At 50.8% G+C, this 20640-nt stretch overlaps 1 protein-coding gene across 7 annotated transcripts in view; it reads left to right on the forward strand.

Moving 5' to 3' along the window:
- The first annotated feature begins 2086 nt into the window (after window positions 1–2086).
- MTHFSD (methenyltetrahydrofolate synthetase domain containing) overlaps window positions 2087–20640 on the forward strand; it is a 34374-nt gene continuing 15820 nt past the window's right edge. For 4 of the 7 annotated variants that reach the window (XR_004297653.1, XM_032389781.1, XM_032389777.1 and 1 more), the window contains exons 1-7: window positions 2087–2151; window positions 6156–6259; window positions 7632–7745; window positions 11036–11149; window positions 13855–13945; window positions 16923–17035; window positions 17290–17415. Coding sequence is in view for 6 of the 7 variants with exons in the window: in XM_032389781.1 (XP_032245672.1) it covers window positions 2136–2151; window positions 6156–6259; window positions 7632–7745; window positions 11036–11149; window positions 13855–13945; window positions 16923–17035; window positions 17290–17415 (678 nt within the window). In the remaining variant the exon portion in view is untranslated. The other 3 variants (XM_032389778.1, XM_032389779.1, XM_032389780.1) reach the window with 3 other exon arrangements.

The following is a 20640-nucleotide window of genomic DNA, read 5'->3' on the forward strand; positions in this document are numbered from 1 at the left end:
GTGACCCAAGGGCAAATTTACATATAGGATTGAGTTTGAAGCATTTGGGTCAAAGTTCTAGAACATCTTTTTGCAGGAGAGCCAACTCATTTCTTCTTAAGGGGTCTCTCTTTCATAATTACTTATTCTTTTAAGTGCCTGGGCTTTGGGAGCACTTCTAATTTGGCAACAGGGAATGAAGGGGCCCAAGGGAATGTCCTGGGGAGTGCTCTCTGCTTTCTGACGTTTGCCAGTGAGGGAGTTTGTCCCCGGTGGGTGGCTTGTTACTCTGGGGGATGCACCAGCCTGTCTGCCTGAGGGACTTGGGTTGGTGAGCGCCCTGGGCGCTGCTCTGAGCACAGCTGGGTAACAGTGAGTGCTGCACACATTTCCACTCCTGCGGCCAGGTCCGTTTGCATAAAATATTCTCCACACATCCACTGTGTTTTCCCAAAAGTGGGCAAGGACACCAACCTCCCTGAGAGATTTTATTTGATAACCTTCTATTGCCCAAAGCAAAGCTTTGCACTCCTTTTTGCCAGCCTGTAAGAGACATGGCCCCCCTCTTGTGGAATGAAGGCCTGTTAATGTCTTTACGTATTAGCGCCACGAATACCACCCAGGGATGTAGAGCTGGGACCGGGAGCCGCGAGATTTGTAATTAAGCACAGGTGCTGCCCTTTCCCAGTCGGGCCGCTCTGGGCAAGGCTCACTAATATCCCGAGCCTCTGTTTCCTCCCCTGTAGAACGCCAGTCACATCTGCTGCTCACGGTTGTTGTGAGGACGTATTTAGGTATGATTTCTAAGACCCTTAGCCTGGTGCCTGGCATGGTTGTAGCAGTATTTCTTACTGCACTGATAATGTTCTATCTGATAAAGACAAAGGGTATAGGATTAGTTCTGAAGGGAGCTTCAATAAGTCGCTGCAACACCCAGAACCTCGTTTCCCCTATCTTTGTCTTGAAGCTGGTACTAAAGTGCTTTGTCTGTTTCACAAGTTTGTTGTGGGGACCTTATCAAGTATTGAATATATCATTTTGAAAAGTAGCTGCCACTTCTTGCATGCTTACCATGCACGAGGCACACTAAGGGTGTGCAGTTACTCATTAGGAGGTGGTTACTGGTGACTTGGGTTTGCCACGGCCTCATTTGGGAGGAGGGGTCATCTTCCTAAAGTGTGAATGCACCTCCTTCTCTCTCCTGCTGGAGTGGAGCCCAGAGAGGACTCCAGCTGGGCTGGTCTGTTCAGCCCCATCTCCCGAGCCACCTCCTGGACCTTAGATTGACACACCCTACGCGTTGAAGGAATGATAGAAGCCAACAAACGCGGGCTGCCACGTTCTTCCAGTCCCTAGGAGATCCAGAGGCCACAGTAAAATCAAGGGGTGTTTCTCAACTCACACAGCACCCAGGCTGGTCACCATCCCACCTGCAGTGAACCCCACTCTAGCAACCGGACATTTTACTTTTTTCTTTTTTTTTAAAAGATTTTATTTATTTATTTGAGAGAGGGCAGGAGGGAGAGGGAGACTCTGAAGCAGACTCCATGCTGAGCGCAGAGCCCGACGTGGGGCTCCATCCGACGACCATCAGCTCATGACCTGAGCTGAAACCAAGAGTCCGAGGCTGAACGGACTAAGCCACCCAGGCGCCCCTACAACCTGACATTTTAAAGTGTCCACAGCTGAGGCAGACGCACACCCAGGTGTGAGCACTTGGGTGTGTTTCTCAGAGAAGAGGAATCACATCCTGGAGGAGCAATCAAGGCTGGCTTCCAGGAGGAGGGGGCCTCTGGGGAAACAGAAAAGGAGATGGGGTATGTTGGAATCGGCGGTGGGCTCGGAAAGGCCCGGGGCTTCTTCACCTCGGTAGCCCCAGCGCCGCACAAACGCCCCTGGGAACAGGCGCTCAACCCCGAGTTGCTCCACCAGCAAATGACAGCTCAGGAAACACGCCGGCCTCCCCCGCACGTCCCTCCACCCTGCCCGCGGAGACGCACGCGCATGCCCGCCCCGGGCTGTTCCCTCCAGGCCTCCACGGCGACGCAACCGCCCCCTCGCTGTCAGCGCGCAGGCGCGGGGAGAGCGCGCGAGCGGGTGACGTCACTCCGCGCCGGATTCGGCTTCTGGAGGCGTCGCTCACTGACTGCGTCGTCATGGAGCTGAAGACGGGTAAGGAGCCGCGGGAGAGGCGGGTGGGGACCTACCTGAGGGGCAGGCAGGCAGGGGGCGGGCGGGTGAGGGGCCGCCAGAGACCCACCCGAGGGGCAAGAGGGGGGCGGGCGAGTGAGGGGCCGGCAGGCAACGGGGACCCACCTGAGGGCTAGGCGGGTGAGGGGCCGCGAGGGACCCACCCGGGGTCGGCGGGGGGCGGGCGCGTGAGGGGCGGCCGGGGACCCACCTGAGGGGCAGGCGGGGGTCGGCGGGTGAGGGGCCGGCAGGCAACGGGGACCCACCTGAGGGCTAGGCGGGTGAGGGGCCGCGAGGGACCCACCCGGGGTCGGCGGGGGGCGGGCGCGTGAGGGGCGGCCGGGGACCCACCCGAGGGGCAAGAGGGGGGCGGGCGAGTGAGGGGCCGCCGGGGACCCACCCGAGGGGCAAGAGGGGGGCGGGCGAGTGAGGGGCCGGCAGGCAACGGGGACCCACCTGAGGGCTAGGCGCGTGAGGGGCCGCCAGGGACCCACCCGGGGTCGGCGGGGGGCGGGCGCGTGAGGGGCGGCCGGGGACCCACGTGAGGGGCAGGCGGGGGTCGGCGGGTGAGGGGCCGCCGGGGACCTATCCGACGGGCGGGACCACCGGACAGGCGGGAGGGGACGCGGAGGGGACTGAGCGGGGCTCGGGGGTCCAGCCGGCGCCGGTCTCGGACCCTGATGCCCGACCCTGTCGGTGGAGTGAAGATAGTGGGGAGAAGAGAGAGGACTGGAGCCGTGCCCACCGATCGTAGCCAGCACCTGGGAGGCCCGCACTAGCATACCCACGGTGCCGCGAGCAGACCCAGGCTCACGCCGGTGGCAGGGCAGGACCGGAAACCAGCTTAGCTTCGCCGCCGGGCCGCTTAATCACTGTCCCCTGAAATGCTTTCCGAGGCCTCGCTGTGCCCGGCCCTGCCCAGGCGCTGGGACACTTGCTTCATTGCCCCTGGGCTCCAGGGGCTCGCCCTCTGTGGAGAAGAGCTTTGGTGATTGTTGCGGGGCTGCTTGGCAGACAGTACCCAGGACCGGAGCCCACGGTGAGCCCGAGCCTGGCAAAGCCAGGTTCCACAGCCGGGAGTCAGTGCGCTTCTGCCCTTAGCAAGGGCGCAGCCTGGGAACAGCTCGGCCGGAGATCCTGCCCGTCCGGATGCCTGCGGAGCGCCGGCCGGAGCGCAGAGCTAGAGCTGCAAGTGGAGTGAGACCCTCGTGACCCGACAGAGCCACAGCCCGTGGGGGGGAGTAACAGGCAGTTACACAGCGGGGTTCAGGCACCTCACACGAATGTATGTTGCCTTTTATTCCTAATCATTTCCCGTGTTTTTGTAACTTTCCCAAGGGCAAGGACCTGCCCTTTCACTCTCCCGCTGCTCCCGATCGCCGTTATTGCTTTCTCAGTGGGAGTCACTCAGATGTTTGTGATTAATTGATTCTCCAGAGCAAGGGCCACAATTTCTTATGTTTCTTGTGTCGCACACAGTATCCTGCAAGGTGTTGGGAATATTGTAGCACCTGTGGGTTGTTAGTGAAAGTGGTAAGTATATTAACCTTATAGTTGTATCAACATAATTGTGTTTGAAAAAAACAGGGTGCTCTGGGTTCCTAAAGGAGGGCAGCTGCCTGTAACTGGGCACTCTGAGTACCTCCGGGGGATGTGGTGTGTCAGGCAGACCTGAAGGGAGAGGAGGTACCAGGGTGTGAAAGGCACAAAGAGATGGGCAGGTGTGTGGAAGCAGGGACCAGTAATGCTTGAGCCACATTCTGACTCCACCGCGAGGAGTGATGGAGGTGAGGCTGAAGTGGGCAGCAGGGCGTGGTAGCCTAGAGCTCCCTGTGACCCTGTGACAGAGGGATCCCCAGGCAGTGGAGCAGAAGGGGGGGTGCTTCCTGGAGGTGGTGCTGAAGCCGAGCCTTGAAGAGTGGTGAGGGTTTATCGAAGGGACAGAGAGATGAGCAGATTTGGCAGCAGACACCTTCAGTGCAGAGCTCCCAGGAGGAAAGAACAAGCCCAGTGCTGGAAACTGCCTGTGTCGGCCGACTCAGGCTGCGTCTTACAGATGTGCGTTCCCTAAGCACACCCAAATCTGCAGTTTTGGTGTCTGGAATGGCTTTAAAGCACAGCTAGGGGCAGGAGGCCCGAGCAGTGTTTGTAGTGGGCTCCAAGAGGCTCTGGGACTGGGCTGCATGCGGTGCTGAGGAGATCTAGGCCTAGCCAGAGGGCGTAGGCAGTGGAAGCCTTTAGCTCTGGGCCCTTATGCCTTAGACTACACGTGGAGAGTTAACAAATTGAGGTAAAATGGGCTGGCGGCAAAGTGTACCTCGGTAACAAGGTTGGAAACCACCTGTTGCCCTTCAGAAGGGGACTTCCTGAGTAAATTTTGGCCTGTCCCTACAATGGAATACCGTGCAACTTCACAAAAGAACGGAGGTGCTCTTGTATACCACGTGGGCTGGTCTGCAAGATATTTGGCAAGAACACCAGTGTGCAGGGCATTGTGTGCTGTGTAGTGTGCCACACTAGGGAAAGGACACGACAGGGAGTGTCTTCTGTGTGCGCCAGAGGTACCTGGGGGAAAATTCATGAGGAAAAAAGGGTGCGCTGATTGCCCTGGGGGAAGAGAGCTGGTCCCCAGCAGGCACCGAGGAGAGAGGCTTGTCAATATAGTCCCCTCTGCATGTTTTCAAAGTCCATTTATGAAAAATAAAATTTTAGAATATAATTGATTCACATGATTCAGAGCCACACAATTCAGAAATGTATGGTGAGAAGCCAGCTGCCAGCCCAACCGCACCACCCATCCAGGTGATTCCCAGCAGTCCCTGGCCCTGGGCTGCTCCCGTGGGTCACTTTTCAATATCCTGCACTCATTGAAGGGAGACTGAGGACCTGTGGGGTTGTATCTGCCCCTCCTTCCTACTCAGGTGATGAGAGGTGCCCCAGCCACACAGAGTACATGTAGAACCTCACATCGAGCTGTGGTGCACATTGGGTTCTCTGAAGAGGTTGTCTTTCACTGCCAGCTTCGGAGATGCACATTCCCTAAGCCCTGTGCGTGTGTCCCTACGGGGACTTTCAGATGGTGCAGGGTAGTCAGCACTCCTCTTCACCAGCGGTTAGGGCAGGTTGGTGTTGAGAATTTACCAGTCGCTGACATGACCTCATGATGAGTTCCTTGCCTCATGATTCTCAGTGCTGGCCGCATGACAAATTGTTACGAAAACAGATCAAGTAGATAAAGTGATTTGAAACAGACTTCTGTACAAGTACGAGGATATCCTTTAGGACCAACAGAAATGAAAATTCAGTGAATATTTTAAAAATGTGTCTTTGTGAAGGTGCTGGTTTTATGTTTTTCCACCTAACTGGAAACTGCTTTTTATTGTTCTCCACTCCAAGAGGAACACATGGTTAATGCAGATTTTATTAAAACTGCTCCAATCAAATTAAAGATATTTGTTGACAAAAAATGCGCTTCTGAAGTTTGGTATAGAATAAGAAGTTGCTATACTAATAAAAGGGATTGTAATTGGTAATCCAAAATAATAGGTGGTTTACAAAGCGCTTACGTTTAAGGCAAGCTTTCTGGGTTTACAGTCTGCATGCACTAATCATAACTATGTCAAAACTAGTTAGACCAAGGATTGCAGTGCGTTGACTGATGAGAACGTGCGTTTCCCAGCAAGGACCCGAGGAAAGCTTGGGTACCTGGCTCGCTTTGCATTTTGTTCTGCTGCTCCTATAGCTCAGTAGAGCTAGGTTAAACACCTGGGTTGTCTTGAATTTACTCTGTTTTTGGACTTTAGCAATTTGTTGTGAGTTTATCACTAACCCTGATTTTTCGCCATAGAGCTGAGAAGCCCTGGATTGGTCTGGCGTGACGGAGTGCTGAGGGTGCAGCTGGAGCAGGCACCCAGCAGCGCCCGGCCTGCATATGTGGCAGGACTCCTTTCTGCCATGTTAACTAGTCCCACTCTTTGTTGCCATAGGTGTTTCCAAACAGGACATTCGTGAACAGATTTGGGACTACATGGAATCACAAAATTTAGCTGATTTTCCCCGGCCTGTTCATCACAGGATTCCCAACTTCAAGGTACTGAAGCATTCCTGGAGCATTCAAAAGGAAAACAGGCTATTCCTGATTGAGAGAGTTAGTAATGCACTTAACTGTCCTGCTTCATGGTGGATCCGAGTTGGGTGAACAGTGAGTAGTAGTGCAAAATCCACACCACTGGCCCGCATGTCCTTTGTGTTTTGAGATGTCCCTCGTCTGTGTTCCTTAACCTTCACTACAGCCTCTTGCCTTTCTGTGCAGGGTTGGTGGGTTGGTCAGGTTTTGCCACTTGACGTGGAGTAAGATATTTGTCCTGGCTGGAAGCATGTTATTGTTGTGGTCCCTTTTCTCAAAATTGGCTCCCTTAAGAACAGCAAGGAATGATGCCCTCTGAGAGGAGGCCTGGACCAGCATCTTTGGACAGAGGAAGGCCTTGCCGGTCCCTGATTGATGATTCCAGGCCTCAGTTTCTCCACTGTTCAGAATAGAAGATAATCAAAGATGTCTGTTTATGACACTGTTCATAGGAAACAAGTTTGCTTGAACGAGTGAACATACACAGCTCATAATTTCGGCATGCATGTTTTCCACAAGGAAAACGAAGTGCTTTTTGAAAATACACTGGTTGCTCTATCCAGCCCAAAGGGGGTATGGCTCATTTACTTGCCATCACCCCCCATTTTGGCTGGACTTTATCTTCCCATTCATGGCTTCTTGGAAACAAGCTCCCACCCTTCTCTGGTCCTCAGCTGAGCTGGTTCTGAGGCCATCCTGGGCCTTTGAAAAACTGTTGTTTTTGTATGTTTTTGTTGCTACTTTGTTTTGCTTTAGTGCTTGTTATCCCAGGGAGAGAAATATACATGAAGTACAGGAAAAAGAGAAAGATGCACAGGATCAGTAAAAAATGTTTAAAAAGGAACCAACTTGGAGAGGGGTGGGAATTCCGGGTTAGTGGTAATATACTCCTGTTTTGGGCGGTTATTACACAGCTGTGTTCGTTTTGTGAAAATTCATCAAACTATACACTTTCTACACCTTTTTGGAATGTATGTTTTATTTTGGTTAAAATTAAATTGGGGCTCGCTTTCTCAGCCCCTTTCTACCCTGACTACTTTCCCAGACTTCTTTGGGTGACTCCTAGATCTTGTCTCAGACTTAGTGCACCCCACCTGTCTGAATGAGATGCTAGACCAATCTGCTCCTGCGTGCAGTAGGCCCAGGATCATGCTGTCCGGTCAGTAATGTGCAATTGCATTTGGAAACAGGGTGCTTCCCGTGCTGCTGAGCATTTCCCACGTTTGCAGGCGTTCAAAATGGCCAGAACCATTAAAGTCAATCCTGATGCTCCCCAGACAAATGCTCGCTTCTTCGTCCTCGACGTAAGTGCACCTCTGTCTGTTTGCCTAACTAGGGCTCTTATCTGGCTTGCCAAAACATCAGAGACCTAGAAGTTTTTGCCAGAACGCAGGAAGTTAAAGTGGACCCCGATAAACCGCTGGAAGGTGTTCGCCTGCTGGCGCTGCAGGTAATCCCGTTTTCCTGAGCCAGAGCCCTGGCCACTGATAAAATGCATTCTCCAGGTGGCTGGCAAATGTGTGCGACTCATATATTTAGAAGGATGGTGCTTCTGACTCCCTCTCACACAGAATATACCCTTGGAGTTTTTTTTTTCCAGGAAGAGTCCAGAAATCTTTAATTTGTCAGAAGTCATGAATGTTCCTAAATTCAAAGATAAAGGACATTCACAACGATGACCTTGAGGCACTCTTTAATCTGATGTGCTTCATCAGAAGGGAAAGGTTATGGTTATTTCCTTCTGCTACTTTTATATTATAATTCTTTGATACTTGATAACCCATGAGTAAGAAATCTGATGGAGTCCCCAAAATTTATAAATCAGAACAGTGTTTCTTAACTTACATACTTAGGCCCCTGTTCAAGGAAAAAAAAAAAAAAAACTCCCCGAGGGTTGCTTTAAATTCACTAACTAAATTTAGTAAGTATAAACAGAAAACTTGGTATAAATTTAAATGTTCATAGTTCTTACGCAGCTGTAAAACCACAATAAACCTGTAAGTTAAATACAAACAAAACTGTACAAGCAGGAACATCCATATATCAGCACTGATTTATTAACAAAGCTGCTGCTGCTTTGTTGAGACAACTTACTGTTGATGATATGAATCCAGATCTTCAGAGTTCCTCCTTAGTCGACCGACCACGCCTTGTGTGGCCGCTCAGCTCTCCCACAGCTCCTGGGAGGCCTTGGTCCCACAGTGCACCTTGCAGCCTGTGTGGAGAAGGGAATGCCAGAAAATGATTTTACAGGGAACGAGGAGGGTGTAGGGATCCTCCTCTGGTTCTTTCAAGGATTGCGTGTAGGGGATTTTGTTTGCTGATTGTTTGCTGATTGCTGTTCAGCCCCAATAGAAGCCTCCCAGTCAGGCCCTTCTGGAAGCATTCTTTCTTGCCAGCCATATTTTCCCAATCAGTAATTCACTTTAATGAACTAGAGGAAATAATAGCAGCAGAGAAGAGCCCGAAGTGAGTGGTTGCCTTGTGTGAGGACAAAGCTCTGTCAGAACACTGCACTATATTACCTCATTTAATTCAGCCAACAACCCTGTAGGAGCGATCTCTGTTGCCATATGACATGGAATAAGCTAGACACGGAGAGGTTAAATGACTTGCCCAAGTCCCCCATTTCGTAATGGTGGAGCTGGGATTCCGACCCACACTGTGACTCCAGAGCCAGTTCTCTGCATGTATGAGGTTCTTACCTGTCAGCCCATCAGAGCACAAATCAAAGCCTTGAGTGTGTTGGAGATTAGTCAAGACATCCTGTAGGAGGAGTGCAGCCAGGTAGCAGGATGGAATAGGGTCCTCACTGTCTGTTTATTCAGGGGAAAGAAAGCCAAGCTTTGAGAATCTGTTGTATTCCAGGCTCTCTGCTAGGCACAGGGATAATAGTGGTGAAAAAGACATAAAGACGTGTTTGGTCCTTGTGCTGTAGGGCTACAGAATCCTCTCTGTTTCTGGAAATGGAAACTTTAGTGGTTTAAGAATCACTTGGGAAGCAGGTAAACCTGCGTGCTCCACAGCGCGCCTAAGTGTAGGCAGGGATCCCAAGGCACATGGCCACAGTCCATGCCTGGGGACACAGCGGCCTGTGCTTGGGGATACACAGTTTCCCAGGCTCAACCCCAGACCTTCAGTAGGTTTCTAGAGTCTGGTTTTTTTTTTTTTAAAGATTTTATTGGGGTTTTTTGTTTTGTTTTGTTTTGTTTTTTGCTTTTTTTTTTTTGAGAGCACACACAAGTTGTGGGTTGGGGGCAGGAGGAAGAGGGGGAAGCAGATTCCCTGCTGAGCAGGAATCTTGATGCAGGGCTTGATCCCGGCATCATGACCTGATCCTAAGGCAGATGCTTAATCAACTGAGCCACCCAGGCGCCCCTAGAGTCTTTGTAATAAACACCCCTGATGGTTCCTTTAAGAACCACTGGCCAGGCCAGCATTTGCCAACCCTGGCTGCATGTTAGCACCACCCAGGGAACTTTGAAAATTATCTCTTGCTGATGTCAGGTTCTGAATCAGATGCTCTGAGTGGGTCTGCATACCCACTGCTCAGGTGATCTAAAGTACAAGCAGCTTCCAGAAAAGGGAGCAACCATCATAATGGGCAGTACACCAGAATCTTCAGACTGTGAATGAACCCAAACCTTTCACACTCCAAAGGAAAAGAGCACATGGTCATGACTTGTGTGGAAATATTTCTCTCATGGCTTTAAGTAAGCCAACCTGTCTTATATTGGTCTCAGGCTGTCATCTCCTGCACAAAAACTAAAATATACTCTTTTTACACCGAAAATTTTAAAATTTTATAATTGCCTCAGGGCCTGCCCCAGCATAGTCTGCAGAGATGCCTGTAGCAGTGGTTCTGGAACTTTCCTGGGCATCAGAATCACCTGGCAGGCTTGTGAAAGCAGATTGCTGTGCCTGCCCCCGAGCTTCTGGTCATTTCTCACAGGTGTCCAGGGGCGCACCTGCTGGCCAGGGGCGTGCACTTTGCAAATCCATGCTCTGGGACTCACAACAAGGTGTTTGGGAACTAAATAGAGGAAAAGGGGCCTGTGGACTCAGGTCAATGCAGAATATTGATTATAATGAGTATTAATCTCTGAGACTGGAACTTACTGAACAGCAAACTGGTCATGAAGGCTTGAGATCATGCAGTGCGGGTTTCAAACAAAAGCATTGTGGGCGCCTGGGTGGCTCAGTCGGTTTAGCTTCTGCCTTCGGCTCAAGTCATGATCCCGGGGTCCGGGGATCAAGTCCCACATCGGGCTTCTTGCCCAGCAGGGAGTCTCCTCCTCCCTCTCCCTCAGCCCCTCCCCCCGTTCCTGCTCTCCCTCAAGTAAATAAATAAAATCTTTTTAAAAAAAGGAAGCATTGTAACTGTAGTATGTGATGCTGGGAGGGGAGGACACAGGAAAGTTCTGGTTGGAATTCTAATGAGAACGGACCTTCATTTGGATTTACATTGTCACTTTGTATCTGTAGTGATTTTGAGTGGCAAGTAAAGTAGAATTCAGGAGTTTGACAACTCACTGCCTCTTCATCCTAAGTGGGGTGGAGTAGTGGCCCTGAGTAAGATTGACCACCATACGTTATTTAATTGGGTTTGCGAAGAAGTCATTTCCTTGGCACACACCAAAAGATGCCAATAATAGTCACTTGCTTCTGCCCCTGAAATGCTAATATACACAAGTTTTCTATGTTTAATTTTGTAATTTATTGATTGTCTTTTTTTAAAAGAGCAAAAAAACATTGTTGGTCCCAACACCACGACTGAGAACGGGGTTATTTAATAAGATCACACCACCTCCCGGGGCAACTAAAGACATCTTGAGGAAATGTGCTACCTCTCAGGTAAGTGCAGGAGGCCGCATCACCCACAAGGAGAGCGCTGTTCTCAGCCGAGACTTCTGGTGAGTTAGAATGTGTAAAATACACCACAAAATTGAAATTCATTTTTCACAAAGCCAAATGAGTGGAGATGGCAAAGTATTCAGCAGTCCTATCAGCAAAGGAGCCAAGTAGAAAAACCATGAATGCATGTATTCCATTTGAGTCACCCAGTTTCTCTTTTGCACCAACTTGGCAGATTGTAATTTCCCTATTCAAAATGAAGAAAAAATGAGTTATCGGGTGGTCTGGCACCTCCTGATGTTAACGTGTGCCGTAGTCTGGTGGCCCATAGCATTTTTTAAGTGCCACCAGAGCAACTGGGAACTCAGGAATTTCCAAAATACTTGGATTGGAAATTGCCTCACCAGTTCTGAATGATGGTTTTAGTAATTCGGTGATGTGGTTTTCTTGAGTGTTTACAATGTAGTAAAACTGAAGTTTATAAATACCTCATGGTGCCCTGTGGTGGCATTTGTCTTGTATTTTGCAGATAAAGAAGTAGAATTTGGTGATTTTTTTTCAGAGTCCTAGAATAGATCATAGGTCATTTGATTCCTCATCTATTGGGAATAAAAAATAGGGCATCAAGATAGGGCATTAATCTTTTTAAAAAAGATTTTCCACTTAAGTCTGATATTTAAGAATTGAATTTTTATTGTTACTTATTGATAACCTTCTTCCAAAAATAGAATTTGATACAGCTTTCAAAAGTACGTGTAATAAAGTAAAACAATAAAATATATGTAGAAAAAACTGCAAAGGGAAAATTAGAAAAATAAGAGACAGTCATGGTTCTGGTCGGTGTTCAAAAACGCAAACTGTGTGACCGTCTGCAGTTGGCAGACGCGGGCTGCAGACAGGAGCTCACATTTCCCAGAGCCGGCAGGGAGTGTGATCAGCGGTTCCGGAGTCGTGGGTTTGGGACGGTACCAGCGGTTCCCTTTCTGGGGTTGAGGTCCAGGTCACATGTATCTGAGGGTCCATCACAGGGGCCTGTGGTGGTTGTAGTGGTCTGTGTCGCCCTTCACGGCATCCCCGCCCCTCTGAAAGGTGACTGCCACGTTGTGTGTTGGCAAAAGTTCCCTGTGATGCGCCGGCACCGGCTGGTCCCTTACACGTGCCCCTGAAAGTGTGGCTGGGCCCGGGGTAGAGCCGGACCAGCTCTCGCGACTGAACTTCACTAGGGATTGAGCCGCAGAGTTCGGGCTCTGTCAGCACATGAGACACTGGAACCTGAAAAGGACGTTTCTGTTTTCTCGATGGCACAGGGGAGAGAGGCTTTTAGGGCCTCTGTGTGCAGCTGCCAGTCGTGGTGCAGTCGTCATCTACTCTGCCAGAGCTTAGCGGCAGAGATACTGCCCCCGTGTGGGTCAACTCTAGGAGACTCAGAGGTGGCCTTGCTTTTTGGCAGAGAAGTCTCTGAATTTGTCCCTGAACACCTCTGCCACCAGTACGTCCCAGCCACCTGTGTGATCTCGGTGTCTTTGTATTCTCTAACTCAGGAGTCTTCCAGTAACCACCTCTCTGGGCACACAGAAATGTTTGTCAGCTGAGGTTTTGTTGAATCAAACAGGACTTTGGAGAATCGGGGAGACTCCTGGTTGCTCACACTCTGTCTGGCCAACAGAGCAGGTGAAGCTGACCGAGGGAGGGAGGAGGAAGTCTGATGGATCGAGTTTCAACACAGGTGTCTGCTCACCAAGGCTGCCAGGCACCAAGCCCATTAAAACAGGGCTGAGGATGTGGGCCGTGGGTGTGAGATGCCAGCTGCATGGCCATTGTGAGATTAAGCAAAGCAGGCCTTCCCACCATGGGGCACAGTGGGCCTGTGACTGTGCTCTGACTGCTGAGAGCCCCCAAACCAACCCCCTGTACTGATCCCGTAAGTGACTTGTCATGTGCCTGTAGACGAGGCATAATACCACATGCCGTGACCCTCCAGTGCCGGGCACTGGTCTGTACAGTGTCCGAATTTGGCTCTTAGATTGACTTGTAGCCCTTGTTATCTGAGACCCGTGACCGTATCAGCCTCCGTACTCTGTAAATACAAGCCTCAGTTAGTGTAAACGTGTGTACTTTCAGTGCATTTTGGTTGAACAAGTAATTTTTCAGAAGTGAAGATGCCACACGTGCAGGTAACAGCCCCAGTGTTTTATACATTGTCTGTCCCACGCTTTTACTGAGCACGTCGTAATGTGCTAAACGCACGCCCCCCGTGATCTCCTTCCCTTCCAGCACCCGTCCGGCAGGGCGGTGGCACCTCTGTCTTAGAGGTGAAGAGACTGAAGGTCAGCTTCCTCCTCTTGAGGGCACGGGGCTAAGAGGGATCTGGACCCGGTTCTGTGTGACTCCTGAGCCTGTGGTTTAACCACTGTGTTCTTCTGCCTCGTGGGAAGAAATGATTTGCTCAGTATTGTGAACTTAACATCTTACTCATTTGTGCTATTAGTTCCAAGTGGCATCTTTCCTGGGGAAGAAATTGTGGGAAATTATCCTAAGATGGTTTCTGAGCCATGGTTTTCCTAAAATGCCATTTCCACAATGCTGCGTGTTCATTGTAGGGCATGGGTTTGCCTCATGCAGGAGGTTGACTCAGACCCTGAACTGTGAGGTGCGGCCGCCGCTCGCTGCCCAGGAAGCATTCAGGCCCACGTCTGTGTTCACAGGGCGTGAGGAACTACAGCACTCCTGTGGGCTTGGATTCCAGGGTTCTTGTGGACTTAGTTGTGGTGGGGTCCGTTGCTGTTTCTGAAAAAGGTAAGATTAAAATCAGAAATTCCTGGATGTGACCTGCAGCTTGACGTTCTGCTGTTCATCTTTTAAACACTGAAGGTAAGTAATCTCAGTTTTCCGGACACACGTCTGTCCTCTGAGACCACTCTCTCTCTCATTCATTTTGAAGAATGAACGCAGTCCCTCACACTCAATACCTTCACAGTATTTTCATTTTTCTTAGGAAAAATAAAGTGAGATCATCTCTCTTCAGGTGGTGAAAGCTATTTCCTCTATTCTTAAACTACCTGGAACTGGAGCTGGATTTATTTGTAGTATGTCAGTAAATAGTTGGTTTTGGAGAATCTCCAGGGAATGGAAAAACGTTAGGTTCTAAACCTTGTTTCTGGTAGGGAGCAGCAGCCTCTGGGCAACACAGGGTGTCCTGAGCCTGCCCGGGGAGGCCTGATGCTGTGCCGGTCAGGCAGGTGAGGGGGGAGGGTGTCCCACGCTGCTGCCTGCCCCCTGCCCTCTGCCCAGCCGCCTGCAGGACTTGGGCCCCTGTGGTTCCCCTGGGACCTCTTCTGCCTCTGCTGCTCTACTCCAGGCCTGGCTCGACTCTCTTCAGAGACGATCTGGTTATACTGCTGCTTACACTGCCACGGGCTCAGTGGGTTCCACGAGAGGTCAGCCTGTCACAGACTTGCGCCTGCACAGTGTGGTTTGGGCCCCCTGCTGGGAAGGCATTCTCTCTCCTTCCCCTCCAAGAGGAAAAAGACTGTTCTAAGATACCTGTCCTTAAAACTGTCCCTTTGGAAATTAACCAGCCAAAGCCAAGATCTTCCTTCAAAAGAGGTTTCTGGTTTCCAACAAATAGTTGAGAGATGCTCTTAAGTCATTCATTCCAAACCCTGAGTGTCGTGTTTTTAAATGTTGGCCTTTCATATCTTCACCTGGAGTATATGGTGTTTGCCAGCTCTTTGCACTAGTACGTGAGACATTGTAGTGCTTCGTTCTTTGCTTTCTCTGTATTCCCAGTTACAACGCTTTATCTGTGTTATCAGGGATGGGTTCCCATGAGCACATGTTCCCTGGGTGCCTACTGTGGGCCAGGTGTCAGGCCAGCCCTGGGTGGTCTCTGCCTTGGGCCCACAGTGAGCCGGAAGAGCAGACACAGCAGCTGTGCTCTGGTATGATGTGCTCGGTGCTACACACAGAAGTCAGAACTGACATTGGTGGGGGTCATAAGAGCCGCCCTCGGGCCCTGAGCAGGGCAGCGTCTCAGAAGTGACCTCAGGGTTGGGTGTTTTGGAGAGAGGTGGAGCAGGAGAGGACTTTGGGACAGAAGCAGCAATGTGTTTACATAGGATGGTCCTTCAGTAGGTTGGGGTTGGCTTTTCAGAGACCAGGAGGCCAAAGGACAGGATTGGGGTTATTATACCCTTTTGGCAGTGGGAAGTTAACAAAGAGGTCTTTTTAAGGATCAGGAGTTTTCTTTCTTAGCTGAGGGTATATGAAGAAGAAAACAGTATTCTATAAATGTCATCATTCAGATAACCCCCAATTAACACAACAGAAGTCACCACGCGCACATGTAGAAAATTGGAATAGCACAGAAAACACCACTTGTGCTCTTCCCAGATGCCCACCGTCGGCGGTTCCTTGTGTTGACACGCAGAAATGCCTGTGAGTCCACACATGTCTTGCATTCTCTGTGCGGGTTATGTTTGTCCTGGTTCTGTTTTCCCAGGAGGGGCAGCAGCGCATACAGCACTTTGTGCCCTGCTAGATGATGTCTGGCCAGGGTCTTTGGCCATCCCTGCAGACTGATGGGCACTTAAGATGTCACCAGGGTTTGGTTTTGGCTTTTCCCTTACAGATCACACTAAAGTGAGGTGTAGTCTTGTGGTAGAGTTTCTGTGTGCCTTCGAGGGCCATCCGTGGGATAACTCCAGCAGAGGAATTGTTGAACCGAAGGGTGGACTTGAAATCCTCGTGGCTGTTGCCAAATAACCCACTAGAAAGGTCGCCTCCCTCACATCCCCAGCACCATACACCTCACGTCTCTCCCTACTCCCTCGTGAATAACTAGAATCATCCAACTTCCATGTTTACCAATCCAGTAATGAACAGTGGTAGTTCATGTGCCATCTGATTGGCCTTTAATGGTGAGGGAAGGTGGTCATTGCTCAACGTTTGCCGCTCACCTGCCTGCCTCTGTCTGTGGACTGTTCTGTCCTTTGCCGTTTCTCCTCTGCACTGTTTTTCTCACGTTTATTTGCTCGCATGATTGGAGGCTGGTAATTGTAAAAGGAGCATGACAGATGAGAATCTCAGAAAGATGCATGGGCAGTGATGCCTTTGGTGAGGATGCTGATGCTGATGTTAAGCAGAAGTTAGAATTTCTGTGGCGCCATGGGCTTCCTGATGGCAGGATACATTGGTTCTTGTGGGAGCCAGAGGCGTTGTCGTGTTTCCTGTCTTGCTGCATTCTTACCTGCTCTGGAGCTTCCCACGCAGCTTCAGCTAAGACTTCCGTGGGCCCCACCTAGGAGTCCACAGTATGGGACTAGCTCTGCCAGACCCAGCCCTCTTCCAGGGACTGCTGGACTTTTCGGAAGACAAGATGATGTCATCTTAAATCACATATTCCTGATTTTAATTTTTATTTCTCCTCCAAGAGAAATTGATTAAAAAGATTTTGTTTTTAGTAGGAATTTTTTGTTAGTCTTTTTAAAAACTACTCTTTCATTGCTTTTAAATGTGAGTTCTGCTCACATAAACACAGGTTCCATTTCTTTTTGTAACACATCTAAGAGGCTCAAGCTTCACATCAGCGTGTGCTGACCCCTGTATGTATGCAGCGTCGGCATGCCCCGAGCCCCACTGTTGAGGGCTGCCTGTGGGCTCACTGTGGAAGTTTCTAAGGAGGTGCCAGGGATATTGAGTCCAAGTTTCTGCTTCTGCTGTGACCTAATGAAACATTTCCTCCTGAGATACTGATGCTCTGCATGTCTCTTAGGCTGGAGAATTGGGAAGGGAGAAGGTTACGCTGATCTGGAATATGCCATGATGGTGTCAATGGGAGCAGTCAGCCAGGGGACGCCTGTGGTCACCATCGTCCATGACTGCCAGGTGCTGCCCATGAACGGGCCAAGTAGAGGCTACTGCCACACCCCCCTGAGCGAGTGGGCGGGGAGGGAAGGAGACAAACTGGTCTCTGCCTTCATTCCACGTCTGCTGTGAGTGGTATCAGCCAGAGCTGGATCTGTGTGGCAGTGAGGCCTTATCCCCATGGGTCTGGTGAGCCCTTTGCTTCTACTGTGCGGTGCTTTGAGCACAGGAGCCGCATTCCCTGTCAGCCCCCTCACCCACTTCTGTTTGACCAGGTCATCGACATACCTGAAGCGCTGCTTGAGGACCACGACCTAACAGTGGACTACATTCTCACTCCGACGAAAGTCATTGCCACGGGGTGCGAGCGCCCAAAACCAACAGGAATCTTGTGGTCCAAGGTGGGTCCTGTGGCCAGCAATGGCCTATAGCTCAGAGGCATCTCCTCTTGTGTGGTATTCTTTGGCATGGCAGCTATCACTAGGCCCAGCATGTCTGTGCATTAGAATCATCCATAAGCTTTTGAAAATTCAGCTCCTGCATCAGTCTCCAGGCACGGGCCCAAGAATCTCCTTTGCAAACCTGTGGGATTCTGATAAGCAGCCAGGTTCAAGATCTTCTGCTGCAAGACACCAGTTCTAGATGGCAGAAGGAACAGTCCACTCAGGGCCAATGCCTTGACACCCTGTTTGCCAGCGGGTTTCATCTCTGAGAGCTGTGTCCCACCATCCTGGCCATGACAATGTACTGTCTCATCAGCTTTTCTGTTCTAAGTGTAGCTTGTCTTGCTGTGACCTGGGTCTCCAAGCAGTACCCACAGCCTTCATTAGCTGATGCCTTTGTGACCCGTATCTGCAGAACAGTCAGCAGTACACATTACATTAGTCTGCAGAAGGAGTTCGATCCCAGAGGCCAGCATGTAGGTTATGATCCCGCCCGCTGGCAAGCAGCCAGAGTTACTGAGGAAACAGGGAGAGTTGTGCTTCATTTGGATTGAAGCTGCTGTTCCATGTCTTCCGTTCCTTAAACCTGAATCATCAGAGTTGGATAGCAGCCTTCCCTTGGGCATGGAAAACCAATAACATCCAACTCCAAGGTTGACACCAAAATGGAACACTGCGGCCCAGTGGGCCTTTCCCACAAACACCACAGCCAGGCGGTTTGGGCCCCCTGGGGCCTGTGCTCCTCCTAGGTTAGCCCCGATAAAAACGGAGAGGAGGAACACGCATGACCCAGAAGCGAGCGGATGGGTCTCTCCGGGTCCAGGCCCAGTGCCACGGGGAAGGCATTGGCATCCTGTTTGAATATTCAGATATCCCTTGGTGTCTTTCGTACGCACTTGGGTTTACCTTGGAAGTCGGGTCCACAGCTTCTCCTTAAGTGAATGCTGCTACGTGGGTCACAGGAGCGAGGTGGCATTTGCTCACAGCTGAGGGGATGGACCTGGGGAGGCTGCACAAGGGGCTAGTCACGGTGAGGCTGCAGGTCCCCTGGAGGCCAGCACTTCATAGACGAGGGCCGACTGCAGCCCACCTTAGGAAGATTCCAGGTGGTCTCTCCAGGAAGAGAGAGAGGAGTGTTTTGCTTTGGGGAATAGCCAGTTACCTCCTGCTAATTTTATCAAAAATACAAAAATAGCAACAGATGATGTTATTGGTCATGTTAGGTGAAGAGACTCCCTCTATGTGAAAGGAAACCACACCAACCAGAGGTGCCAGCGACACGGCTGGCCACACTGTGTGCAGCCCGTCAGGGCCAGCACTGTTCGTTGACATCCCAACCGTCTCGCCCTCTTCCTGGAACATCTCATCGCTAGTGAGGCCTGGGCCAGAATCACAAACTTTGAAAATGCCATTTCTTATCTTGGGGTCCTGTGTTTTTTGTTCTTCCACACCTGGGCCTCCCTTTGCATGAATCATTTGAAAGCAGCGACTTTCTCCAGCCCCTGGGGCTTTTGTTCTGGCCTCGCTACTTATGCAACCAGAGTGAATTTTCATCGACATCGGGAAAACCATCCCTGAATTCCACTGAAGATTTGGGGAGGGGTGGGGGAAGTTCAATGCTAGGGTATGGTATTATTTCACATGGACTCCTTGATACACATTGGCATATCCTTCTGTGATTTTCTACCCATAGACTTATTATCGTGTAGGTATTAGAATCCCAGAATTTGCCTCTTGTGTATTTTGTTGGAATATATGGATTCACAGTTCCTTCTAAACACTGTAGACCTCTCAGATGAAGGTTATGAAATACATACAAAATGTATTAATTCGTTCTTACTGCACAAAGATTGTGCAGCATTTGACTCTCTGGCCTTTGTCCCACCTTCTCAGAGATGTGCGTGGTGTCCCCGCCAGGGGAGCAGGCTGCTACGGACTCAGCTGCCCACCTGTAGCTACTTCGGACAGTGGGCTTCCTCAGCCCGCCTCCTGCTTTTCTCTGCCTGTGCCTTGTGGTTTTAAAGACAGGAGACCAGATGGGGCAGTGGTTTATTTATTTTTAAAGATTTTAATTATTCATTTGACAGAGACACAGCGAGAGAGGGAACACAAGCAGGGGGAGTGGGAGAGGGAGAAGCAGGCTTCCCGCCGAGCAGGGAGCCCGATGCGGGGTTCGATCCCAGGATCCTGGGACCGTGACCTGAGCCAAAGGCGGACGCTCAACAACTGAGCCACCCAGGCGCCCCGGGGCAGTGATTTAGAATGAGCTTAGAAGCCGCAGCAGCACGTCTCAGTCGCTCTCTCTGTGACCTTGGTGCACCCTCTGCAAGCCCCCCATTTGTTTATCTGTAAAGTGGGGTGCTGTCAGTGCTGACCTCACGGGCAGTACACGCGACGTGCCTGCTGAACTTGGCCGTTGTCACCGTTGTGGCTGTCACAGGTGTGAAACGCAAGTCAGTAATTGTGAGAAATGTACCTGGACACCGTCGCTGCGGGCAGAATCCTTACAGTTATCCTCTGAGTGGTTTACTGAGCCGACGGGGCCTTGCCTGTGTCTCTCCATGGCATTGTGTTATCACCGTGTGCCCTTTACTGCCTCTCAGTGAAGGAGAAAGAGACATTCCTTCCAGAAGGTGCGTCTGCTGTGTTCATGTGGGGTCCTCCTTTCCCTCAGGGCGGCCTCTCACCTGGTGTGCACCTGATGACCTGTAGAACTCTGGGGGACTTGGCCATGTCTGAGCTACAAGGTGCCATGACTGCCCCACTTCATCCACAAGCTGCCTCCCCTGAGAACCTAGAACTCCCAGAGCCCCCCGATCCAGCAGGTCTACCCTGGTGAAAGGACGTGCTTTCCCCAGGATCTCCGCCTGGCTGGTGCGTGGTGTAAGAGACCTGGCCACTGAGGCATGTCCTAAACCTCTGGGCCGCGCTTCCAGCTCAGGTGGTCGTTTAGTCTCTGGGACAGTAATCCAGATGTCCCTGCCTGTGGACAGCCGTGTGTAAGGTGATCTGCAGTGGTTCAGGAGCCATTTGCCTGCCTCCCTTAGCTCTGGCAGGAGTACATTGATGGTGGCCGAAGTCCCCAGCAGCTAGCTTCCAGCAGCTCCCCCACAGCGCAGTCAGTTCCCAGGGCTGCAAGGTGTTGGGTGAGTCACGACAGAGCAGTGAAGCATCCTTTCGGGA

The sequence above is a fragment of the Phoca vitulina genome, unplaced genomic scaffold (genome assembly GCF_004348235.1).
Source record: "Phoca vitulina isolate PV1807 unplaced genomic scaffold, GSC_HSeal_1.0 scaffold56, whole genome shotgun sequence".
Taxonomy (NCBI): domain Eukaryota; kingdom Metazoa; phylum Chordata; class Mammalia; order Carnivora; family Phocidae; genus Phoca; species Phoca vitulina.